Genomic DNA, 22,145 nt, shown 5'->3' on the forward strand with positions numbered 1-22,145 from the left:
TTGGAACAACCCCACTCCTAACATTCAGAAATACTGCCCTGCCCAAAATCCTTAACTCCTGCCTTGATGGACATCAAATGAAAAGATCTATCAACTATAGCAACGGGTTTAACCTGTCAGCCTATACCTTGAGCATTTCTAAGGTTCAAGATTGTCTCTTTTTTGCTTGGCTTCCTACAAAGGAAATCCAGGAGCTGTACTTGCATATTCTCTTACCTGGTATCACTGTATTGGCCAAGTGGATGCAGAAGGTCCCTCCAAGAGGCGGGGATGACTTCTGCAGTCTCTCAATGGTGAGGCTGACTCTCACATCCTCCGTGGAGACATAGAGGTAGCTGTACTCCTTAGAGCCCTCCCGAAGCACAGCACCTCTGGGGACAGAGAGGGTTCACAAGAAGGTGTTAGCAGGCAAGACCCCCACTCGTGACACCCCCATGTCACAAGCAGCAGAGGGACACCTACGGGAACAACACTCTTGAAGGACCTCAGGAGAATGCATTCAGAGCTCAAATAAAATTGAATGCTCCCAATTTATACCTGCATGATGTAGGCAATGCACACAACAAAAAAAAATTATAGAAAAACACTTTTTTAAAATTGTGATAGAGGAAATTATTCATTTAGCACCAAGCACGAGGTCTGTGCCAGTACTGGTGTTTTTAAAGGACCAAATAAATACAGTCTGGGCAACAGCTACACCACCAAGGCAAAAAAAGCTTTCCTGCTTCATCCTATAGTCTCCTAGATTCAATGAAAATCTTAACTCCTCTGAATTACAGCAATATTTTGTATTAGAGTTTACTCAAAGCTCAGTTTCTAAAACTTACGATATTTTTCTCCCTTGCCACCTCAAGTCTCCTTTTTCAAAGGAAAAATAGATTCTCTGTGGTACAACGATGCCACCGTGTGGTCAAGTGTCTGGATAACAGCTAAAAGTAAATTTCTAGAATACAAAACCAAAGGGACCACTGAGCCTTCTCGTCTGATCCACAGCCGGTACATCAGATTTTAGCTAACATTCTTGTCCCGACCCTGACAAGTTGTATTAAAGCACAGCTTGTGCTCAGTTTAGAGAAAGAGCCACGTTTGTTTTGAAGGTATTTGAAGACATTGATGAGCCCATCCATTTTTTATTTTTTTGTTATTTTAGTTTTGTAGCTTCAGCATCACACCTTGGTTTCTCTTACATCTTCCTCAGAGATGGAGAAGCCCACCAGTGCCAAGCACTATAATTTTTTTTCGTGGTGAAAAGTACTGTGATCAACCCATCCCTTAATCCTCTTTATATAAGATAAACAGGCTGAGCTTGTTAAATCTCTCTCTCCTAAGTATTTTCATCTCTATAATCATGCTCATGGGGATTTTTTCCCAGTTTTTTCTAAATCCCTTTGAAAAATGTGCTCGTCAGAGCTGTATGTAGGATTCCAATGCCAGTCTTGTTAACGCACAAAGAAGTAAGGAGTAAAAATTTCCCCTGCAATAATTAAATTGACTGCTACAGAATAGCTAGCTCTGAACTGGGGTTTAACTGTGTTACCAAATGACTTCTTAGACTTGGGCTTTGCAGGACAATAGTCTGAGCTGCTGCTGAGCAGCTATCATGTTGGGAGAACTGAGGTATAAACTAGATTGCTTCAGTCTTTTCCTTTGTGCTGACTCAGATGATGTCTCAAGTGACTGATGAATTCACCAAAGCCTTGAATTTCACCAGGAAATGCAAGGACTTCGCTTCTCTGGGAACCAGACCTAACATTCCTCAGCTCTTAGCCACTCCTTAAAGGAGACCCTATCTGCCTTAGAGCACTCAAAACAAATGACACCTTGCTTTGCTTTTGTTTGAAGGAGAGACCACGAGGTAAGAAACCAAATGAAGTTATGGCAAACTGAGTTTCACCTCCCAAAAGGAGGTTTCCTGCAGACACCTGAGCAAGGTGTTTGGGAGCATGTCTGGTGATGTCCATCTACTGTTCCGGAAGGGCTTAGATGTCCTTCTAGTTCTAGGTCCTATCTTGGTGGCCTATGCGTATCTTACAATACCCCAGGCTAGCTGAAACATCTTAAGCACCTCTGGTTCAGCGACTAAATCCCACTCATACAATGGAACTTCAGTACCAGAACCAGATACCTTTACTAAGATGTCTACAATATTTATTCAAGATCCTATATGGTCTTGATGACAACCACTTCCAGACATGTCAGGGGCAACTGCAAGAGATATTACATGATATTGCGATGATCTACTCCCTGTCCCTACCTTAGGGAGAGAAGGGGCAGACTTGCCCCACAGCCAGACACCTTCCAGGACACATTGTAATTGGGAGAAGATCCCACCACAGATATGGCTTCAACCACCCTCCCACCTAGCCAAGGTGGTTTGGGATCCCTCTGAGAAACTGAAAGGAAGAGAACAAGCATTTATTAGAGCAAGGAGAACAGATGCCCCTATGCCTGGGTTATTTTCATTTCATAGGTGGAATCATATCTGCTTGGGGTTTTTTGAGGGTTGTTTTGCCTGGGCAAGATCATTCAGGAGTTACATTTGTAGAAACACATTTTCAAATAAACCAAGAACATTTATATTTGGTAATTTGTTCTTGATCGATGTCACAAAGAAATAAGTTCAAGAAAAAAAGTTATTTTTGTGCCTGTTGTGAAATACTCTTCTCCTTTGAAAAAGTTTCAACCAGCCCCATCATTAAAGATTTTAATGGAGCATCCTGGAAAGCTGATAACATTAACAGAAAATAAAAAAACAGATTCCTTTACCAGTCACAGCCCTGTCTACAATGATGACTTCATCAAGGTAAAATGACCCAGATGTTTTCTTTTGCAGGTCAGGATTCAGCAGATCAATCCGATGCACAAACACTGGGGAACCAGCAGGGAGGTCCTGGAGAAGCATGGAGCGATTCACACACTCTTCCCAGAGGTCAGTGCAGGTAAATGTCCAGCTGGAAGACACCAAGGCTTGCCATCACCCTCTACGTGTCTCTGTTGGGTTCCCCATAGAGAGAAACAAAGCTTTAGATCTCTACTTAGGTGTCCTCCGCTCCAGATTGGGATGTGGGAATGACCACCACTGCTCTATTTTTGTCGAAAACTGTGATAGAATCTGTGACCTCCACAGGGATCAATCCAGAGTTCAGGCCCCTTGGGAATACCAGATGATTTCTCAAGGCTCCCTGATCTCTCCACCATGTAGTAATTTAATTCCAACCCCCTCTTCCCCTTCCAGGCACGCACACACCCCCGTCACACAACCTTGCGGATACCCAAGCTGCCAGCTTCACTTCCTGAAGTTCTTCATTCATTCCTAACTTTTAAGTCTGCCTGAACCAAGCTTTACATCTAACACCAAATGTTTTCTTCCCATGAATTCTAAGTGAATAAAGAAAAATCAAAGACTACATCAATTTTCAAAACTTTGTGGACCAACGATCTCATGAGGCTCCTGTGAAAAAATAATCAGTTCATCTCTGTCTCCCTGCAGAAAGTCCACTGACTGCTGACAAAGAAACTGGGAAATTAATGTCCTCAGAAATGTTCTGGTGTGCTTACCAGACACAGAACAAACTCTCCATCTGTGGATGACTAAGGTGAGATAGTGCATTTAGCAAGAAACATGCACATTTACTCAGTAAATCCTCAAAAAGAATGGAACCACATCACTGGAATGCTTCTACAGAGACAGAGCATGTCTCAGCTTACCCCAACTGACCATCTGTTCCTGTACAAATAAGAACTTCTTCCAGTTTACCTAGTACAACTTCTTACTATGGCAAGTGTCATCTCTGGAAGCTATAAGTGTCTGGATACCTTTTGGGGTCAGTTTCATTGAAATTCCATAGGCAGGTGAGGTTCCTCTTCACTGAACATAAGGAGATATTGGTGTAGGACACCAAAATATGAAAGGAATGGCTCATATGGCCTTTATGTGCAAAACACACCTGCAAAAAAAAAGGGGGAAAAATCATTCACAAATCAAAATATAGTTATTCTATAAGTAACATCTGCAGAAGAGGGGGAAAAATCGTTCACAAATCAAAATACAGTTATTCTATAAGTAACATCTGCAGAAGATATACTCTGCTTCAATCCCAGTTTAACATTAGTAGGGGAACATGTTGTTCGAGGTCAGCAATAAAGCCTCTTAAGGCCAAATTGCCTTGAATAATACCTAGAAGAGATGGAGCACTAGGATCCGGCCCCAGTTTAACATTAGTAGGGAACATGTTGTTCAAGGTCAGCAATAAAGCCTCTTAAGGTCAAATTGCCTTGAATAACACCTAGAAGAGATGGAGCACTAGGATCCGGATGACCTGTGTGTCACCGTATAGCCTGAAATGTGCCTGAAATATAGCCTGAAACATAGCTGTGAAGCACCAACAGTGCTTTCAGGGGACTCCAGGTATCTGGGAGGAAAGGAGACTTGAGAAGCTTGTGAGATATGCAGGGTACAAGGTCTGGGATGGGTGTCAGGTGGGGAAATAGGACTGGAAGAGGCCTGTGAAGGGGAATTGGAAGGGGTCTGGAAGGACTACAGGAGGCTTTGGGGATTAATCTTTCCCTCCCATCTCTTTCCTTTCAACCACCAACTATTTGCCTTCCCCCAAGTGGCCAAAGAGTGAGAGAGTCAAAATGATACCTTATTCCTATTCAAAGTAGATGTAGAAGACCACAGAATGGTTTGGGTTGGAAGGGACCTTAGAGATCATCCAGTTCCACCCCCTGCCATGGGCAGGGACACCTCCCACCAGCCCAGGTTGCTCAAAGCCTCATCCAGCCTGGCCTTGAACCCCTCCGGGGATGGGGCATCCACAGCTTCTCTGGGCAACCTGGGCCACTGCCTCACCACCCACACAGGAAAAAATTGATGAGCACAAAGTGAGTGAGAGTGAACCCCCAGATAAACAAGGAGTTATTTTCCTTTTGTCAGAAAGTGGTCATCCCTGCATCTTCCATCTTTTCCTTTCCCTCAGCAAGGGCTGCCTCCCCAGGAGCAGATAGCAGCCAGATGTGTTAAACAATATCCACATCTCAGGGATCTCAAACTATCCACCTAGTCAATAAAAGACACTCTGCTCTGTCCACAAGCATAGTCCAAAGACATGATCCTTGGTGGTTTTGGGGGAGGTCTAAGCAGACCTTATGTTTCCCATTGGGCTTTGACTATTCAGTCCCCAATGCAACCTACTCATCAAGAGCAGCCACTTACATGTGTGTATTCAGTAAGGTCATAACTTGGTAGAGTTGACGGGGAAGTTTTCACCAGCTGGCTTGGTCTATGAACACTGAACCTCCCACAGAAAGGCTCCGTACCACTGACAACATGTCCTGTGGTAACAAAGTCCTTCATATCTGACAGAGATAAAAAACAAGAGAGGATGAGAAGCTTGAGAATAATTCAGAAGACACCCATATGGTCAAGAAATTAACTAAAAATATAGGAATAAGGTATCCAAAATTTGTCAAACAGTCCTACTCTTAAGTATTTTCCTACCTAGATAAGTGGTGAACATTTTCAGGGCAATTTTTCCCTGGTTTAAGGGCACAGAAAGGCAGAGGGAACCATTAGATTACTGTTCTGACTGTAAAACCTCATGGCAAATAACACTGTCTTTAGCCAGATAGAATATTTTTACTAAATCCACTCTTTCTTTCTAGAAAACAGTCAAAGCTGGAAATTGATGTGTAAAGCAACAGTGAATCCCCTTTGGGATGCTTGCTCCATTGGTTTATCAATAATCCGGCTGAAAACCTGCTGGAATTTCTTCTGTTCCTAGCGTATAAGTGACCTCTTTCCATCAGTAAGTAGTGACAATTCAACTTTTCTTCCAGTAGGAGAAATAAAGCCATCAAATGAAGTTAACAGCAGAGTTTGGAAAAAAAAAAAAAAAAAAAAAAAAAAAAAACCACACAATATTGAAAGGAGGTAGTTGTGGTTCTTTGCACAGCAGGTGTTGAAATCTTCGCTGGAAAAAATTGTGAATGTAACAGTTTAACTGTGTTCAAGGGGGGACTATGTAAGTAGAGGGAAGGGACAGCCACTTGAAGGTAACTAAATAAAAAAAAAAAAACACATCACACTAAGGAAAGTGATCGAGCTGAAAATACTTCACATTTGGAGAGAACCAATGATGAGTTATTATACATAGCCAGCCAGTTTTCACTCTTCCCTAGGCATCCATTCTGGTTTCTGCCAAGGGAGGACACTAGGCTGGATGGACCCTATATGTCTGAATGTGTGTGGCTGTTTTCTTTTACTTTTCTGGCACCCGTCCACCACAATTTCACTATTGTTCTGTTGTCTTTTAATATTTTCTACATTTTATAATCATCAATGAAAATTCAACTTCTCCTTTGCTCTATTTGTTACCTACCAAATTATTCCCACTGTACTGTTGAACCATCATTGGCTTTTAGCTCAAGTTCTTCCTCTTTTTTGTTGAAAGAATTGCAGATTTTGGATTACATCATTAGATTAAGCATGTCCAATTGCTATTTCCTTTTTTTTTCCCCAAAGTTTTCACCCCTCCACAATTAAGTTAATTAGTCACCGAATATACATATTACATGTTCTCTGTCCATACCAAATATGAGGACATGCAATAAGGTCTCTAGGCAATCATCTACTTTTTTTTTGGCATAGGATTAGTATACTATTAGCGTTGTCAGATATATAGAGTTACTTTCTGATGTGTGCAATACCTTTATGTTAGAAAACTATTATGAATTTTTTTTTTTTTAGAAAAGCAATTGATGTTGTACACCTTGCCTGACCACTCAGGTGTACTGCAGATATTTGCACTGTTTCCCTTTCAGTCATCAAAAAACACTTAAACCAAGATATCCAGAGTCAGAATCATCCATTTCCACAGCCTGAGTAAACACTGCTTATTTGTCACAGAAGATCACTACCTTCTTCCTCAAAGCCATTGCGGAAAAGGATTTTAGCAGAAGTTGGCTCAGTTTCACATCCTATTGAAAGAAGTTCCTCCATTGCTGTTTGCACCTTTAAAAAAAAGTTAAGAAAGGGAAAAGCAGTAACAGTACAAGTGTCTGGCTTGTTTTAGCAAAGAGCTTCAACACACAAGTCATCGCTGCCTTTTTTATCAGCTAGGGATGGCTGGCAATGCAGCTCTGGCCAAGCAGGTAGCCAAATGGTAGAAGATAAAATTCAGCTCAACACAGAAAAAACTTCCAGGTCTAATACCCTTCAGGGGATGTCAGGCATCCTTTAGGGACCCAGCAGCCTCCTCAGAAAGGTGCAGATTTCTTCCATGAGCTACATCACAGCCAGGGCATCTGCACACCCCTCTCCAGGCTCCACCAGCTGTGTTGACCAGATGTCTAATGACTCTCATGGAGCTGACACTCAGGGTGGTTGTGACAGTGACCAACTACTGCATTTAGAGACTATGGGATTTTGAAGAAACCAGATCAGAGCTCCTGCCTGAAGCAAGAGCCATATGCTACACATTTGGTCTTAGAGAAGGTCCAAGGGTCTGGTACCTGAAGATGCCACATACTTCACTGCAGACATGATAGACCAAGACCAGACACTGTGACATGCTTAGAATATACCTGGAAATTAGCCCACCCAAAAAATTCCCAGTAATAAAAAACTCCCCTATATAATGTAAAATTTATCTCAGTTTCTGGGCCAAATGCTTAACTGGTGCCAAGTACCAGAGCTCCATCAATTGCACCCCAGCAGAGGACGGGATACCTGTGTTTAAGGACACCTACCTGCAGAGCTGTAGCATTTGTGGGGATCATTCTGCGTGATATGTTATTCCAGGAGACACTGAAATACCCTGTACCAGACACAGTCAACATCTGGCAGGCAAAGAAGCAAATAAATTAGTGAAAACAGACATAAACTGCATGAGATACCCAAAGTTAAACCTGCTGTTTTCTACTGAGAAGGATTTTATGGCCAGAATTTTGCCTTTTTAAGCCTCTGTAAATCAAAAAATCCCTCCAGCTACTCTTAAACTGCTCTTGTCCTCCATAGTCTCTGCTGGCATATGCCCTGGGCTCCCATTCCTAGATTACCAGGAGCACAAGGAACATATGACCTGCGCAGACACGCCAACAGCCGCAAGCGGTCCCCAAAGCTCCTGGTCAGCAGCTCTGAGATATAACCACCAGGACAAACCTCCTTCATTGCTGAGCACTTCAAGCTGAAAGTTTCTATCATCCAATTGCAATAGAGGGTTATAACACACACTCTGAGTGTGGTGTCACTAAGGGGGCAGAATTGGTGGATTTGTGCTGAGGAGAAGCTGATCACACACTGATGGGCAGAGCTGCTGCCAGGACAGTCAAGGACTTTCCAGCTTCTCTGCTGTGCCCGTGTCTGCAGGGGCAGGAGGAGCTGGGAGGGAGCACAGCCCCAGTGACCAGCCCAGGATTTGACCTCAGGTTTAGGATTGAGACCCAGACTGGCCAATGGTCTGTTCCATCCCATGCACGGCATGGCCAGTGTATAGGTGAGGCTCTGTCCGGAAGTGCTCTCTCTTGCGCCGAGTTGTCTCCCACTGGGTCACCTTGGTCTCTCAGACACTCAGGTTCTTGTCTCTGTTCCAGGATTATGATTTCAAGACTCCCTGCTCCAGGATTGTTAGCCAGCAGCAGGCTGAGCTTTGGTCATCGAGTGGTGAGTAGCATCACTGTGTATCACTCATTTGTATATATTATTATTATTATTTCCAATATTATTGTAGTTTAGTTATTAAATTTTTCTTATGTCAACCCACGAGTCTTTTCCTTTCACCCCTTTAATTCTCTCCCCCATCCCTGGGAAGAGGTAAGGGGGCGGGTGAGTGAGTGACTGCGTTGTGTAAGACTACAACACAGGGCTAGTCCAGCTCCCAGTGCCATGCACACAGCACTGACCTGCACTTCTGGAAGTTGCAAGGCACGAGCCCAGATTTCGTGTCTCTCGATGTAGTAGTTGTTTACCACTTGGGGATTCAGCCACGTGTTATGTATCTGGACTCCAACTCTCATCCCATTGCTGGGTGCTTTTCCATGATGCAGTGCTTCCAGGTAGTACCTCGAGCCAGCAGTTAGCTCAAATTTCTGGGATTTTGGCTGCCAGTGTTCACTCCAGCTCTTCACCCAGTTCTCAGACCACTCTGAATTACCAGCAGGGAGAGAAGCTATTCTCACCTGTGTCCAGATCAACCAAATCAATTGGTTACGGAGAGGTTTATCCAGTCCCAAAAGACACTATGCCCAATACCACAGATCTAAAAATACAGACTTGTGCTTATAGCTGACAGCAGTGAGTTGATGGTTGACACATTCCTTCCTACTATACAGGAAAAAGCCATAATATCAAAGAGCTTTGTTTTAGGGCTTAATACCACAAAGAAGAAAATTCTTATGGCTGACCCTAGACCTATAGCAGTTCCCCATGCAGTTTTTCATGGATGACTTCAGTTCTGCATCTCATGGCCTCCAAATAGAAAAGAACTATGCCCACATCCTTCTGAAATGTAGGTTACCATTACTGAGTTACCATTAGTAAGGCCAGCAATACTACTTTTTGTTTTAAATAGATGAGAAGTAATTTATGGGGTTTTTTAGCCCTATTGAATTACTAGGCTTGAGAATAACTTTGAGAAACAGATCACCATCTTTCATAGCATCCTCTCACCCTTACAAACGGAAGGACCAATGTTTTCAGAGGGCAAAATTTCAACAGGCAAAAAAGGAGGTACACTGAGGAAATCAGACAGCAAGCCTCCAGGTCCACTTGAATGGATTGTTAATGATGGTGTTGTGGTGAACTAACAAAAAGGTCTTCTGGAAAAGACATTCAAAGACTCCAGTTGCAAGAGTGAGTTTTGCCCGAGCTGAGCGGCTGATAGTACCAATGTAAAACATGAAATATAATAATACAGATTTCACTCTGCAACAGATTCATAATAAGGGCTATTAAGACAATTCACACAGGGGAAATTCCCACTTGTTATGACCTTAATTAAAACTATTTCCTCTGCTGATCTCATTTTTTCTGCGCCAAGAGTAATACCTTATATTCTGGATCTTGGGACAAGCTTAAGTAGAGAGATGCCTGCCCATCTGCCTGAATCCAGAAGGTGTAATTGTTGGTCTGAGGAGCCACAAAAAATCCACGAAGCCTAGAGCTAAGCAAAAGCAGAACATCCATAATATACAAAAAAGATACTTCAAAAATCCCCCAGCCCCACACAACACCTTCGCATGTACACTGAGTAACAAGGAAAGACTATGAGACCAGGCTGCAACCAAACAAACTCCGAGATTTTAAAACTGAAGGAACCTCAAAATGACCCATTTTCATGTTAAAAGTTTTTATGCTTTACAGAAGGTTTCAAAAAGAAAAAAAAAAAAAAAAAAAGAGCACAAAAACAGCTCCACGAAAATAAGTACGGTTGTGTTGTGGGTCATCTTTTTGTGCATTTCTTCTCAAGCAAAGTCCTAACCCTGAATAGGAACGAAAAGGCTCAAAACCACACACAAGATCAACTGAGAAAAAGAGAAGGGATAGAAAAATGAAAACATTCATGAGTACTGCACAGCTTTTCAGCGATGTATCTGAATAGGCAACGGGCACCCAGACAGTTCAGGTACTTCCACAGCTTGGGGCAAATCAGTTTACTTCCATTAACTCCACCTGCGCTGCAGCTGCCAACATCAGCTGAGGATCTGACCCTACACAGCTGGCCAGAGATCCAGCCCGAGGGAGCCTCTGAGCTCCTCCTACCTCCGCAGCAATTTCTTTTGGGGTATTTCAGCACATCTAGGCCAGGTAGAGCAGAAATACTGAGTGAAAGCAAAAGGAGGAAAAATAAAACACTTCACTGCATATTTTGAGCTTCAAAAGGACCTCGGAGCAGAGGGTTTGCTTTGATTTACAGGAGCTCTGCAGTAAGGCTCTGCTATGAAGAGCTGTCAGGTGTTATTGCTACACCTTGCAGTGCTGAAGGTGACTGTCGTGGCTTCATCTATTTTTAAGATCACTGAGTACCTGAAGGACTTCTTTGCCCCAGACAGAAATCTTACTGGGGAACTGGCATTAGGTACAAATTGCCATCTATATCCAGGACCTGCTTCTGTCAGATCAGAGGCATCATCCCAAACTTCAAACAGAAGCCCTCTGTTTCCTAGAAAGTGAAAATAAAAGCATTCTCAGTAGCAGCCAACAAAAATCCCGGAGCACATGCTAGAATCAGTGGTGTAAGGCAGCAATCCAGAAAAGAAAATTTTAATAATAAACTGGATTGGCTTGTGGGTCTTTTTTGAAATCCAAGGCAGAACACAGATCTCGCTTTAAGGAATTTGTTCTGCCTTGAAATCCTCCACCAGAAAGAGCAAAAATCTGCACAGACCAGAGCACCCAACCAACCTCACATGCCTGCTCTTGTCTTGCAGGAAAAGGCACTGAGATGACCCACACTCAAAATGAGCTAAGCTTCATTTTATGCACAATCCTTTCCTGCTGCAATGCTCCACCCAAGTGATGTCCCCAGAAGCCTCTGCAGTAGCTCTAGTTCATCTATCCTTCCTCTAAATATTATCCATACAGCCCTACACACCAGGCTGACCTTGCTCCCACCGTTGGCCATCTGCAAGTGGTAGGCTGTGTTCTCCACCTTGCCTTTCCTTGCTGTAGAATCACAGAATGGTTTGGGCTGGAAGGGACCTTTAAAGGTCATCTAGTCCACCCCCCTGCCATGGGCAGGGACACCTCCCACCAGCCCAGGTTGCTCAAAACCTCATCCAGCCTGGCCTTGAACCCCTCCAGGGATGGGGCATCTACTACCTCTCCAGGCAACCTATGCCAGTGTCTCACCACCCCTCATCACCAAATGTTTTCCACCCTCCATTTCCATGTGTGTTTTCTTGTTTAGACCATCAGTTACTTGAATACTGTACCTGGCTGGGGGGCACCGAGCCTCCTGCCCTTGCCCACAGGCTCCGTGGTACATCTGATTTGCTGGGGAGAGACAAGCTTGACTCTACAGGGGACACCTGGCAGCATGAAAAGGAGAAATACGTGCTGTGTGAGACTTGGAAACACAGCTGAGCTGCAGCATGAACCCATCCTGTTTCTAAAAGGGGTCAACATTTTGCTAAAATCCTGGGTTTGTATGTTCAAGCAAGCAAAACGGTTCATGCACACAGTCAGAATAACTGGACCTTCCTGATGATGAGTCCTACAAGTCCAGACTTGGTGTCCATCAGCACCAGTTGGGTTTTGTGGTCAGGGCCATGACCCCTGTATTAAAAAAAAAAAATGAAATCCAAGACACATTTAACACATTTCTCTTCTTACCTGCAACAGTGACCTGCACTGGCTCCTCAAAGAAATTCCCTGTGACAGTGAGATGGGTGCCTCCTCCGAGACTCCCGCCAGCTGGGAACACAGAGGCTATTTCTACAGAGGAAGGAAAAGGGGAATCTGAAAACAAGCATTGGAAAGGTTAATCCCAGTCCTATTTCTGTCAGAGCCAACAGCCCACTTCAACTGTTTCCAGCCGGAGCAGGGTCCTGGGAATGAATCAGGCATCTCGCTGATCCTTTATGGGGTTTTTGGCAGCCATGGGGATTACCCCAGGAATGAACAACACGGATAACTTGGCCACACAGCAGGAGAAATGCTGTGATGCTTGTGCTGTTACTTAGCAGTGGCTGCATCTGTCATGCTCCGATTGCAAACCGGTATATTTCATGCTACTGAGGAGCTCTGCAAAAAAAAGGTGGAATTAAAACTGTTTTAATCCTTTTGACCTTGCCTGACTCACTTCTCAATTTAGCCTGTATGTTTAGATGTTACCACGCTTTCCAATTGTCCTTTAGGCTTCAGGGACAAATGGAGAAAGCTGAACATCTGAGTGTCCACATAATGACCAGGAAAAGCTTTCAGGATTTTATCTCTGTTATAGTCATGCCCTTCCACACTGGAAACCTATTTTTCTCTTTGATGACATTTGCTCACTTCGCACTCAGATATCCTAGTTCAACCACCCAACTGTACTTGTATAGTTCTGAAAAAAAATGACTAATAAAAAGATGAGGAAAGTTTGTCCATACCTGAGTTTTCTTAATTTATCTAACATTTAAACTTTATTTTTACAATATTGACTACTGTCAACTGAATAGATCTGGCAGATCTTGTTTCTGCTGGTGCTCTGCCAATAGCCAGCTCCATTCAAGGTTATTTCATTTCACTGTGTCTCAATTTACAAATAAAATTTGACATAAAATTACCCTCCTTTACAAAGTGATTTAATTCATAGGTGAAACAAGCTATATGCTATAAACATTATACATAATGCAGAAATGTATTGGCTATGTTTAAAAAAAATATTAAAAAAAATAATGCTTTTGTTATCTCTTGAACCAGGCCTCTCAGATATACCCCATAAGGAACCAGTGCATTCACCACATTAATTTCAAAAAATTTAATGGCAAAAAATTGATGGGACCTTGCCAGGGACCTGTGCAGGTGAACCAAGTGGTCTTTGAGCTTTATGCAACCTCTGATTAAAGTCAAAGGCTGCCCAGTGCTCTGCAGTCCCTGATGCCCTACCTCTACTTAGCTGTTGGGCATGCAGCCTTGTTGAATTTTCACCACTGTTTACCCACGACCATAAACTTGAGCAGGCGCTCAGGATTTCATTGTCTTCTATCTATAATATAGCTGGAGATGTCAAGTGGAGGTTATTATTCTTAATGTACCTTATCTGAGGCTTTGAGTAACCTGGGCTGGTGGGAGGTGTCCCTGCCCGTGGCAGGGGGGTGGAACTTGATCTTGAAGGTCCCTTCCAACCCAAACCATTCTAGGACTCTACGATTATTTAAAAACTAGTGATGAAGGAACCTGCCATTCACCATCTATCCAGAACTCAGTTCTTGGAGTGGCTCAACATCTCCTCCTTGTAGCTGATGTGGGATCTGTCTCATCCTAAGGTCTATATTTCTAAAATCTCAACCTAGCCAAGTACAATGTGATTTAAGGGGATTTTTGATGTGTAGCTTTTTATGTAGTCAAGCCTATAGCAGGGGAGTGGCACACTCAAAATGAGGACACAAGGTTACATCTTTGGGAAGAGCAACAGTGAGAGGTCCTTTCTTAGACCACACTGGGACTGCCAAAAGACAGCGCAGCTGGTGAGGTGGATCAGTGCAATACCTGAATGTGTTTGATACAAGAAAAGCTCCTGTTTGGCACTGATGAGCCAAGCACCTTTGTCTGCAGCTGACCTGCAAGAGAGAGAAAATGCCTGAGAGATCCTTGGCCATTTAAGTTAAACTAGACATTCTTCTGGCAGAGCTGGACACACGCTCTCTGGAGGAACAGTGGAACATTTCTACAAGGACAAACACCACCTTTCACTAGCACATCAAAGTATTGACTTAAGAGACTCCATTACATGGCTGAAACTCTTTATTAGAGGCACTGCTCCATTTTAAAGTGTAGTTTTGAGACTGTCAAAGCCCATTTTCACCTCCTTTTATGGTTAAATTCTTGCCCATTTGGATGAAGAGTTCAAAGCGAGGTGAAAGGATTTTATTTAGCTAGGCTTAGCATGACTTACACTGAAGCTAAAGTATTAAAGCCCTAAAGTGGAGATGCTTTGGGGGAGGAACATTCTCCCTTTTCACTCCCAATCTGATGGTCATCTTCTCGAGATAGCAAAACCTCATTTCTAAGCAATGGAACACAAGATTCAATAAAAATGTCATGTGCTTATCCTGGACTCAAATGCAGCTGTGTCCCCATGCAAAACCAGAGAAAAAGAAAGAAAAAGATTCCTTTACTCACCTTCCTTTGTTAAACACCGAGAAGCTAACATTGTGGGACCCTGGAGGAGAGAAAAGCAATATGCTTTATGGCAGAAGCACGGAGGGCTCCATGAAGAGTACATCCTACCAAACCTTGTCCAGATGCCCTGGGCCTGACTCTCTTATTCCTTACACTTTCCTTATAACAGTATAACTGTGTTGATTTCAGAGTGTGTGTGCACAAAATTAACCAAATATCAGCATAGGGAGCTTAGAGCCTCAGATTGAAGGGATCTTAGAGCCTCAGATTGAAGGTAGACACTGTACTGTAGACACATACAGTTATGTATTGAAACTGTAAGCTGAATCTCAGGAGCAGGATTTGGTTGCCTAAGCATGAGTGTTTCATGTCATCTTAGACCCTCTGGATCCTATCTGACCTCACTTGCCATGTTATGAAGGTGCAGACCTCCTTCAAGACCTCCATTATCTCTGAGACCCCACTGGAGAGCTCCTGGATATCCCGAGGTATCTCAAAAGCTCAGGCTACTGTATTGCAGCATCAGCGTCTACACGAGACCTAAATATCAATTTCTGTTTTATATATTTAACTCAGATTGTCCTTCCCAAGCAGGAAACATGCTGCTCAAAGCCTCTAAAAGAAATCAGAAGTGCTTGGAAGCAAGGAAAAATGAAAGGGATCCAACTCACTGCCAGAGAGACCATGAACAGAAGGAAGCACCCAATTTATTCATTTAATAAAGCAATAGAGAGAAGGTCCATCACACACAAGAAGGACTAAAATAAAAGTAACAAACTGAGAAAAGACCCCAAATCACCTTGTCGCTATCAGCAATGTTTACATCACGACATGGTTTCACTTGAGCACTGCACTGCATGTTCTCCAAGGCTGTACAGAGGACACAAATCACAGCAGTGGCTATACTGAAGACAGGTAAGTCTTGATCTGAAGCAGGTTTTGTGGACTCAGCCCTGAGCCAGATTCATAACTTTGGAGACAGAGCAGGAACTCATGGCTGATACCCCCTACCCTCTGGAGTTGCAGGAATAACAGCAACCCATAATTTTTCCCCCTTTTCACCAACCTATGTGGTCCCCTTCCACCCGGCACTGCAGGTTCCCCAGTCCATCTTCTGTCTGAATAAGGTACCTGTGGAGAAACAAAGGACTTTGCTCAGCCTTGTAAAAAGAGCAAAATACAGTGAGAAGAAACCAAGAAAATGTGTGGGCTTAGATATCTTAGTCACACTTGTTTCCTTTTAGAAACAAGGGAGAGAAAGAGATGAGATGGAAGAGGAGCAACCCACCTCCCCACTGATGACCCGGAGTTCAGCAGCTGAGGAGAATGCCTCCCAGCAACACACAGTGCTCCAGCTTGGCCCCTTTACCCCTGTTTCCAGAAGCTGATCCTGTTGGTGACCTTCAGAACTCCCCATTTGAAATAAAAGTTGAGAGAAGACAAGTCTGGGCACATGGTGAAGGTCAAGAGGGTGACAAAAGTGTTTCCCCTCTACTTGGTCCTTTGCAAGTCCCTAAACTGTACACAAAGGAGCAGGTAGCAATTAAACCAGATATGCTGGCATTGCATCAAACTTCTGGAGCCATAAAACAATACAAGTACCATCATCAATGGACATTTGCAAAGAAGCCCCCTCCTGGGAGTCAGGAGGAATTTTAAATTGCAATGAGAAGGTTCACTGAGGACACCAGGAGCCTTAGCACCGACTTCTGTAGGAGCAGGTTTTGCCCCTTGTTCCCTGTAAAAGCATCCTCACTTTTCCAGGGCTCACAGCCACTGGGAGAAGTGCATCGTTCATAAAAGATACATTAACACCAATAAATGAACATTGCTGGGACCCCAAGCCCTGGACTCTATCTGCCATGTGAAATTTTTAGATCTTTCCTTGCCCAATTTGGGCAGCTAATCCACCTGTCAAATCAGCTTCCATATATGACTGAAGATACTGCATTGACCAGGGTCAATAGGCAGTTTGGAATCAGCTACCCTGTTTTGGAGTCTTAAGAGCTCAAGAGATGGGGTCAGGGCACAGTATAACATTTCTGGGCCAGAAAACAGACCCTGGCCCTGCCTGGCTATGGCTACAGCCACACAGCACCAGCAACCCTCACCCACCCCCTCACAGACCATATGGTCAACTCCTCATGGCCCCTCTCCATCTTAACCCAAAGCAGAAAAGTTTCTTCAAAAGCCAAGACAATTTTTTGTGCACAAGCTGTGCTGAGCCCTTGCACCAACACAACCCAATGATAAGTCAAGAACTGACATGCTTCCAGCTTGTCTGTCAGCAAAGGAGCAGAGAGTGGTCCATCCGTCTCCTTCTGCCACAAGGAGAGCTGGTCTAGGAAAAAAAAATAAATAAATAGGGAAGATGAAATATGATACAACAAAGTTTCAAGAACTAAATCCTGATCCTGCTAAAATCAGCAGCCACTATTTTCAAATGAGACAGGATTTTCCCCTAAAAATTTGTTAACTAACCTTTTAGAAAATGGAACAAACCCTAATCTCTTATCTCTTCACCTGCAAAATATATTTCCCAAATATCGTAGGAACAGCACCTCTGCAAAAATTGTGGCAGGACTATCTTCAAGACACCCATACTAGCTCTGAATGACCTGATATCTCTTCCCTGTAAGGAAGGGTTGATAGTCTGAGCCCTGGAAGGATTATATCCACCCTTACCTTCCAGAAGCAGCAGGCAGCACAAGTACAGCACCATGCTCATGCAGCTGTACTGCTTCAAGATGCAGCTCAGTTATTTCTTTATTTAATTGAGGAAAAACAAAACCAAAAACCTCTGCTAGAAATCATCCTAGCTCCTGATAGCAAATTCAAGTATGCCCACCTTAAAGAACCAATATGGCAAGGGTCAGCCTCTGCTGGAGAGGAGGACTCGGGTGGGAGCACTAAATTCACAGTAATAAGCACAATAAGCAAAGGTTGGCAATCATTCTTTGAGAATTAACAGACAATTAAGGAAAATGTGCAATTAAAATCTGTAGTGCAACTGCTTTCTATAACCTATGCTTCAGAGTATAGTTGTATAGAGTCATAGAGTGGTTTGAGTTGGAAGGACCTCAGGGATCATCTAGTTCCAGCCCCCCTGCTATGGGAAGGGACAGCTTCCACCAGACCAGGTGGCTCAAAGCCTTTATTAAGGCGTTATTGAGAGTTTGCTTTTATTAATACAGCTTGCTGGCACCGAGATGTTTTCCCTTTTAAGGATGAATAGAAATAATTCAGTGTTGCAAAATGTTTGGCTCAGTATCACTGAATTATTGCATCTCACACAAAGCATGGAAAAGGGTGCAGAACACACTTGGAAGTAAAAATCTCTTTTTTTGCTCCACATCTTGAATCCATGTGACCGAGTGACAGACATCTCCAGTCCAGTCCAAGTCCTTCACCTGCTATGCATTTACCAACACACCAAAACTGGGCAAATTATTCCTGTGAAGCTACGATGTGAACCTGTCTGGCGTGCTAACATTTTCGAGGCTATTTCCTTTTGGGTGATAAGGAGGTTAAGCTGTAAATGAGTAATCCAGCAATGGAGCATGCAGGCACATCCACAACCTGCAGTCAGACAGGTCAGCCTTTCTTCCCACCGACCAAAGGTTTCACAGTTCCACTAGAGGCAGGTAAAGCAATAATTAATATTGAACAAAGGATGCTAATGTGGGGGGGCGATAAATGGGTGCAGCTGGCATGACAGGAATCTGCACTGGACTTTCATTCACACTAGCAGAGAATTTAGTTTCTTAGCAAGGGACAATTCCATTCAGCCTGAGAAGTAGTTTAAAAAGATCTAGTGGTCAAATATCTGCTGCTGCAATTAAGATTCCTAATTACTGAGAATAGATGTCGTCCCTGGCTCCTGAAATGATCCTTAAAATGCCAGCACAGTAACTATAGATTAAGAGTTTGTCTTTAAAACACTCACCTGGGCTTAGTTCTTCACTGTCATTGCCATAAGTGCAAGGAAATCATAATTCAACAGTATCTGAGAACAATTCTATACATATGGAAATACATATGACAGACAGCAAGTCAGCGTCTGTGCTCATTTTGGATTCACTGTGCTTAAAGTGCTGCTGACCTGAAGTAAATTTTTAATTAACTTCTACATTTTTTTTCTTAATTTTTAAAATCTACCTGCTTTGCCCTGATGAATATAACCACAGAAACAGAAAAAAAAAAATCAAACCTTCCTTAAACACAAGGAAGTGATCAGAGAGGGTTTAAAGCCGTGAACAACAAAGCCCTTTGTCTCAAAATACTTCTGCTTTGTTTTCTGACTCACCAGAGCATGTTTCAAACTAATAGTTCTTCTAAAAACGCAAATGGAAGGGAAAATTTATTTAACTTTTAGCTTTTGACATTCTTTTAATTAGTTAAATTTTAATTTGCTAGCCAAAATAAAATCTACAGCAACCAGACGCAATTACAGTACATTTCACACTGAGCTGTGATTGACTGTGCTGCCAGTAAACAAACCAGCTAGCTTAATGGACCAGTTGCAATTAGATTAACAAAGTTTGCTGGAGCCCAACTCATGAGCTGCAATAAACCACAAAGGAAGTAAATGGCAATTCTGGGCCAACTGGTTGCAATTTATTGCTGTCAAGGAGGCTGATGGAAGAAACGCCAATTTACAGAGGCTGGGTCAGAGAGCAGCTTAGATATAATTACCCATCAATATAATCCACATCGAAGTCTAGGGTCTCATATCTTCCAGCAATTGTCTTCCCATAGATCTCTATTAAATTTCCTGTTTGAAAGGAAACAGAAATTGAAGAGAGTCTTTTAAGACCAGAGAATTTATATTTGCAGGTTTTGCGAGCTGAACAAAAGAAATTCTTGGTCTTTTTGTAAATTTTGCAGAGAGGTGCCCAACTACCTGCATTGGTGTCTGCTCTCAGCTTCTGCCATAGTTCAAGGTGACTTTGCACTTAATTCACTTTTCCCAAAACACACATCTTTGTTTCCCACAAAGTCCATTCCTGATTTTCGAGCAGATCTCTAGTATTTGTACTGAGAAGACATTTTCCTCAACTCTTTTGTTACTAAACCCCACCTTCTAGCAAATTCCACTGTAGAACCTCATGAGGCAATCAAGATGACATCATATGTACACTAGAGAGGATCAGGGTCTAGAGAAGGACCTCAGCATATCTGTGGCCAGCAGAATCAATCCCAACACTCCCTTGACCCTATTGGGTGAGAGCTTGGTCCAGTTGCCTGCACCCAAGTGTCTTAAATCATCTGAAGCACCCCATCCTCCCACTGTGGCTGCAGAAGGGAAGGAGTCTTCCTGGTCCTGTCCCGTATCTACCTGCCCCATGCACCTTCTTCATGCTCCAGGACACCTCAAAGAGCATCAGACACTTAGTGTTGCTCTCATGTTCCTCAACAACTACATTGGAAGTTCAAACATCCAGCTAACACATGGAAACCTCCATGTAGACACCCTAAAGCAAGGCATGAAGATCTGGAGCTGAACTGCACCTGAAAAATAATTGGAAATGAGGCATGGACTTAGAGGTAGGAGCATCTCTGATCTAATCACCCAGGTACCTCTCTGCACTCTTGAGAGATCAAAATGTTTTAATTAATATTGACTTTGGAAATAAGCATTTCAATCTTCTCAAAGAAGCCCGCAAATATAAACAGAAAAGAAATAGAGGGGGGAAAAGTCTTCCATACTCCAGTTAACTGTTCAGACCAAAACTGGTCACTGTCTTTCCATGTAACCTTAAAGTCTGATCTAAAGCCCCATTAATCAAAAGGTCTGTATGGCACTACAGTATCATCACCTAATAACTAATTCTTCTAAAAACTATTACTAAATAAATAGGGTCAGAGGACTCAAGAGTTGACACATTAAACCTATGCATCTGCTGAACAACATCTCTCCACTCAGGCAGAGTTGGGCTGCAGAAGCCAAGTACCAAATAATCTGGTCACTGTGCATTATCCTTATCTCTTGTACCCTACGATGAAGACTCTCTCCCCTCGTGCAAATCCATTTTCCTGTTCAGCATGAGCTCAGACATTAAGTTCTGGAGGTGCCCATTTTCATTCCCAGCAAGAAAGACCCCTCATAAGGAGAAGGAGAGTATGGAACATCAAATAATAATTAAAGTGGGCTCCAGCTTAAAGAGAGGTCCCGTACCTGGGATGCCAGATGGTGGATTAATTTGGTAAACCACAGGTGTCTGCATAGCAGAGAACTGCAAAGAGAAATTTGTAGTTAAATGGCAGTCATTTTCACAGCATCCCAACAAGATCTGATTAGGCATTGCTCAAAACACAGCTGGCAACCGCATCTCAGAGATTCACACTTCAGATTTGATCTCTGGAGTTGTGCTCTGAGAAGGGAGCAAATGGCATGTCCCCCTCTTGCCTCCTCTGCATTCAGAGTATGCCTACTGCTATTTTTGCACCTCTTTGCACCAAAATTGCCCACCCTGGCTTGAGTCAACTCCAGAAGATATGTTTTAATACAATATAAAATTTCTAAGCTTTATCTGAAGTTGGGACCTACATTTTATCTGACATTATGGCACCACTTTTATTCCTAAGTAATGTCATGATCTTTCCCCAGTGCAGCATTTGACACTGGAAATGAAAATCGTAGAATGGTTTGGGTTGGAAGGGACCTTCAAGATCATTGAGTGCCACCCACCTGCCATGGGCAGGGACACCTCCCACCAGCCCAGGTTGCCCAAAGCCTCATCCAGCCTGGCCTTGAACCCCTCCAGGGATGGGGCATCCACAGCTTCTCTGGGCAACCTGGGCCACTGCCTCACCACCCGCACAGGAAAAAATTTCTTCCTTATACCCAACCTAAATCTACCCTCTTTCAGTTTAAAGACATTAAAATTATAATGTGAAAATTATAATGTGAATCTATCAAGGTATTTAGGGGTCTTGGGCTTAAAGTGACATAGAAAAACACTTGGCTTGTTCAGATTTTGTAAAATCCATTTGTCCCTCTGCTTTCTTAGGAGCTACAAATATGCCCATTAAATCTGGCCTGCAGTCCTGCTAGGTGGCTAAATCCTATTTTCATGTAAGTCATTAGCTGCTTGATTTTATTAATCTTACACAAAAAGTACATTTCCCACTTGTCTCCATTCTCCCAATGACCCATTTCTCAGAGCCTTCTCCACACATCTCCATCCTCCACGCTTTCTTTCTGAGCCCTCTCCTGTGCTCACTGATGCTGTTGTCAGCCCAATAAATAACAACATTATTTGTTGAATCAATTCAAATCTAAGACACCGTTCCATATGTTGGGGGGGGGGGGGGGGGG

At 43.0% G+C, this 22,145-nt stretch overlaps 1 protein-coding gene across 1 annotated transcript in view; it reads right to left on the reverse strand.

Annotated features, from left to right (window-relative positions):
• Positions 1 to 22,145, reverse strand: part of PKHD1 (polycystic kidney and hepatic disease 1 (autosomal recessive)) — a gene marked incomplete at its 3' end in the record, with an annotated part of 111,663 nt that overhangs the window by 84,978 nt on the left and 4,540 nt on the right. Inside the window, exons 5-22 of the mRNA XM_010085546.1 lie at positions 21,003 to 21,060; positions 19,520 to 19,598; positions 17,091 to 17,165; positions 15,891 to 15,955; positions 14,825 to 14,864; positions 14,192 to 14,262; positions 12,332 to 12,433; positions 11,932 to 12,027; positions 11,024 to 11,159; positions 10,046 to 10,160; positions 8,902 to 9,177; positions 7,750 to 7,839; positions 6,919 to 7,012; positions 5,216 to 5,358; positions 3,817 to 3,947; positions 2,767 to 2,951; positions 2,255 to 2,393; positions 217 to 371 (exon numbers count right to left, since the gene is read on the reverse strand). Of these exons, the coding sequence (XP_010083848.1) occupies positions 217 to 371; positions 2,255 to 2,393; positions 2,767 to 2,951; positions 3,817 to 3,947; positions 5,216 to 5,358; positions 6,919 to 7,012; positions 7,750 to 7,839; positions 8,902 to 9,177; positions 10,046 to 10,160; positions 11,024 to 11,159; positions 11,932 to 12,027; positions 12,332 to 12,433; positions 14,192 to 14,262; positions 14,825 to 14,864; positions 15,891 to 15,955; positions 17,091 to 17,165; positions 19,520 to 19,598; positions 21,003 to 21,060 (2,050 nt within the window). The remainder of the gene's footprint in view (positions 1 to 216; positions 372 to 2,254; positions 2,394 to 2,766; positions 2,952 to 3,816; positions 3,948 to 5,215; positions 5,359 to 6,918; positions 7,013 to 7,749; positions 7,840 to 8,901; positions 9,178 to 10,045; positions 10,161 to 11,023; positions 11,160 to 11,931; positions 12,028 to 12,331; positions 12,434 to 14,191; positions 14,263 to 14,824; positions 14,865 to 15,890; positions 15,956 to 17,090; positions 17,166 to 19,519; positions 19,599 to 21,002; positions 21,061 to 22,145) is intronic.

This window comes from Pterocles gutturalis, unplaced genomic scaffold (assembly GCF_000699245.1).
Source record: "Pterocles gutturalis isolate BGI_N339 unplaced genomic scaffold, ASM69924v1 scaffold6205, whole genome shotgun sequence".
NCBI classification, from domain to species: domain Eukaryota; kingdom Metazoa; phylum Chordata; class Aves; order Pterocliformes; family Pteroclidae; genus Pterocles; species Pterocles gutturalis.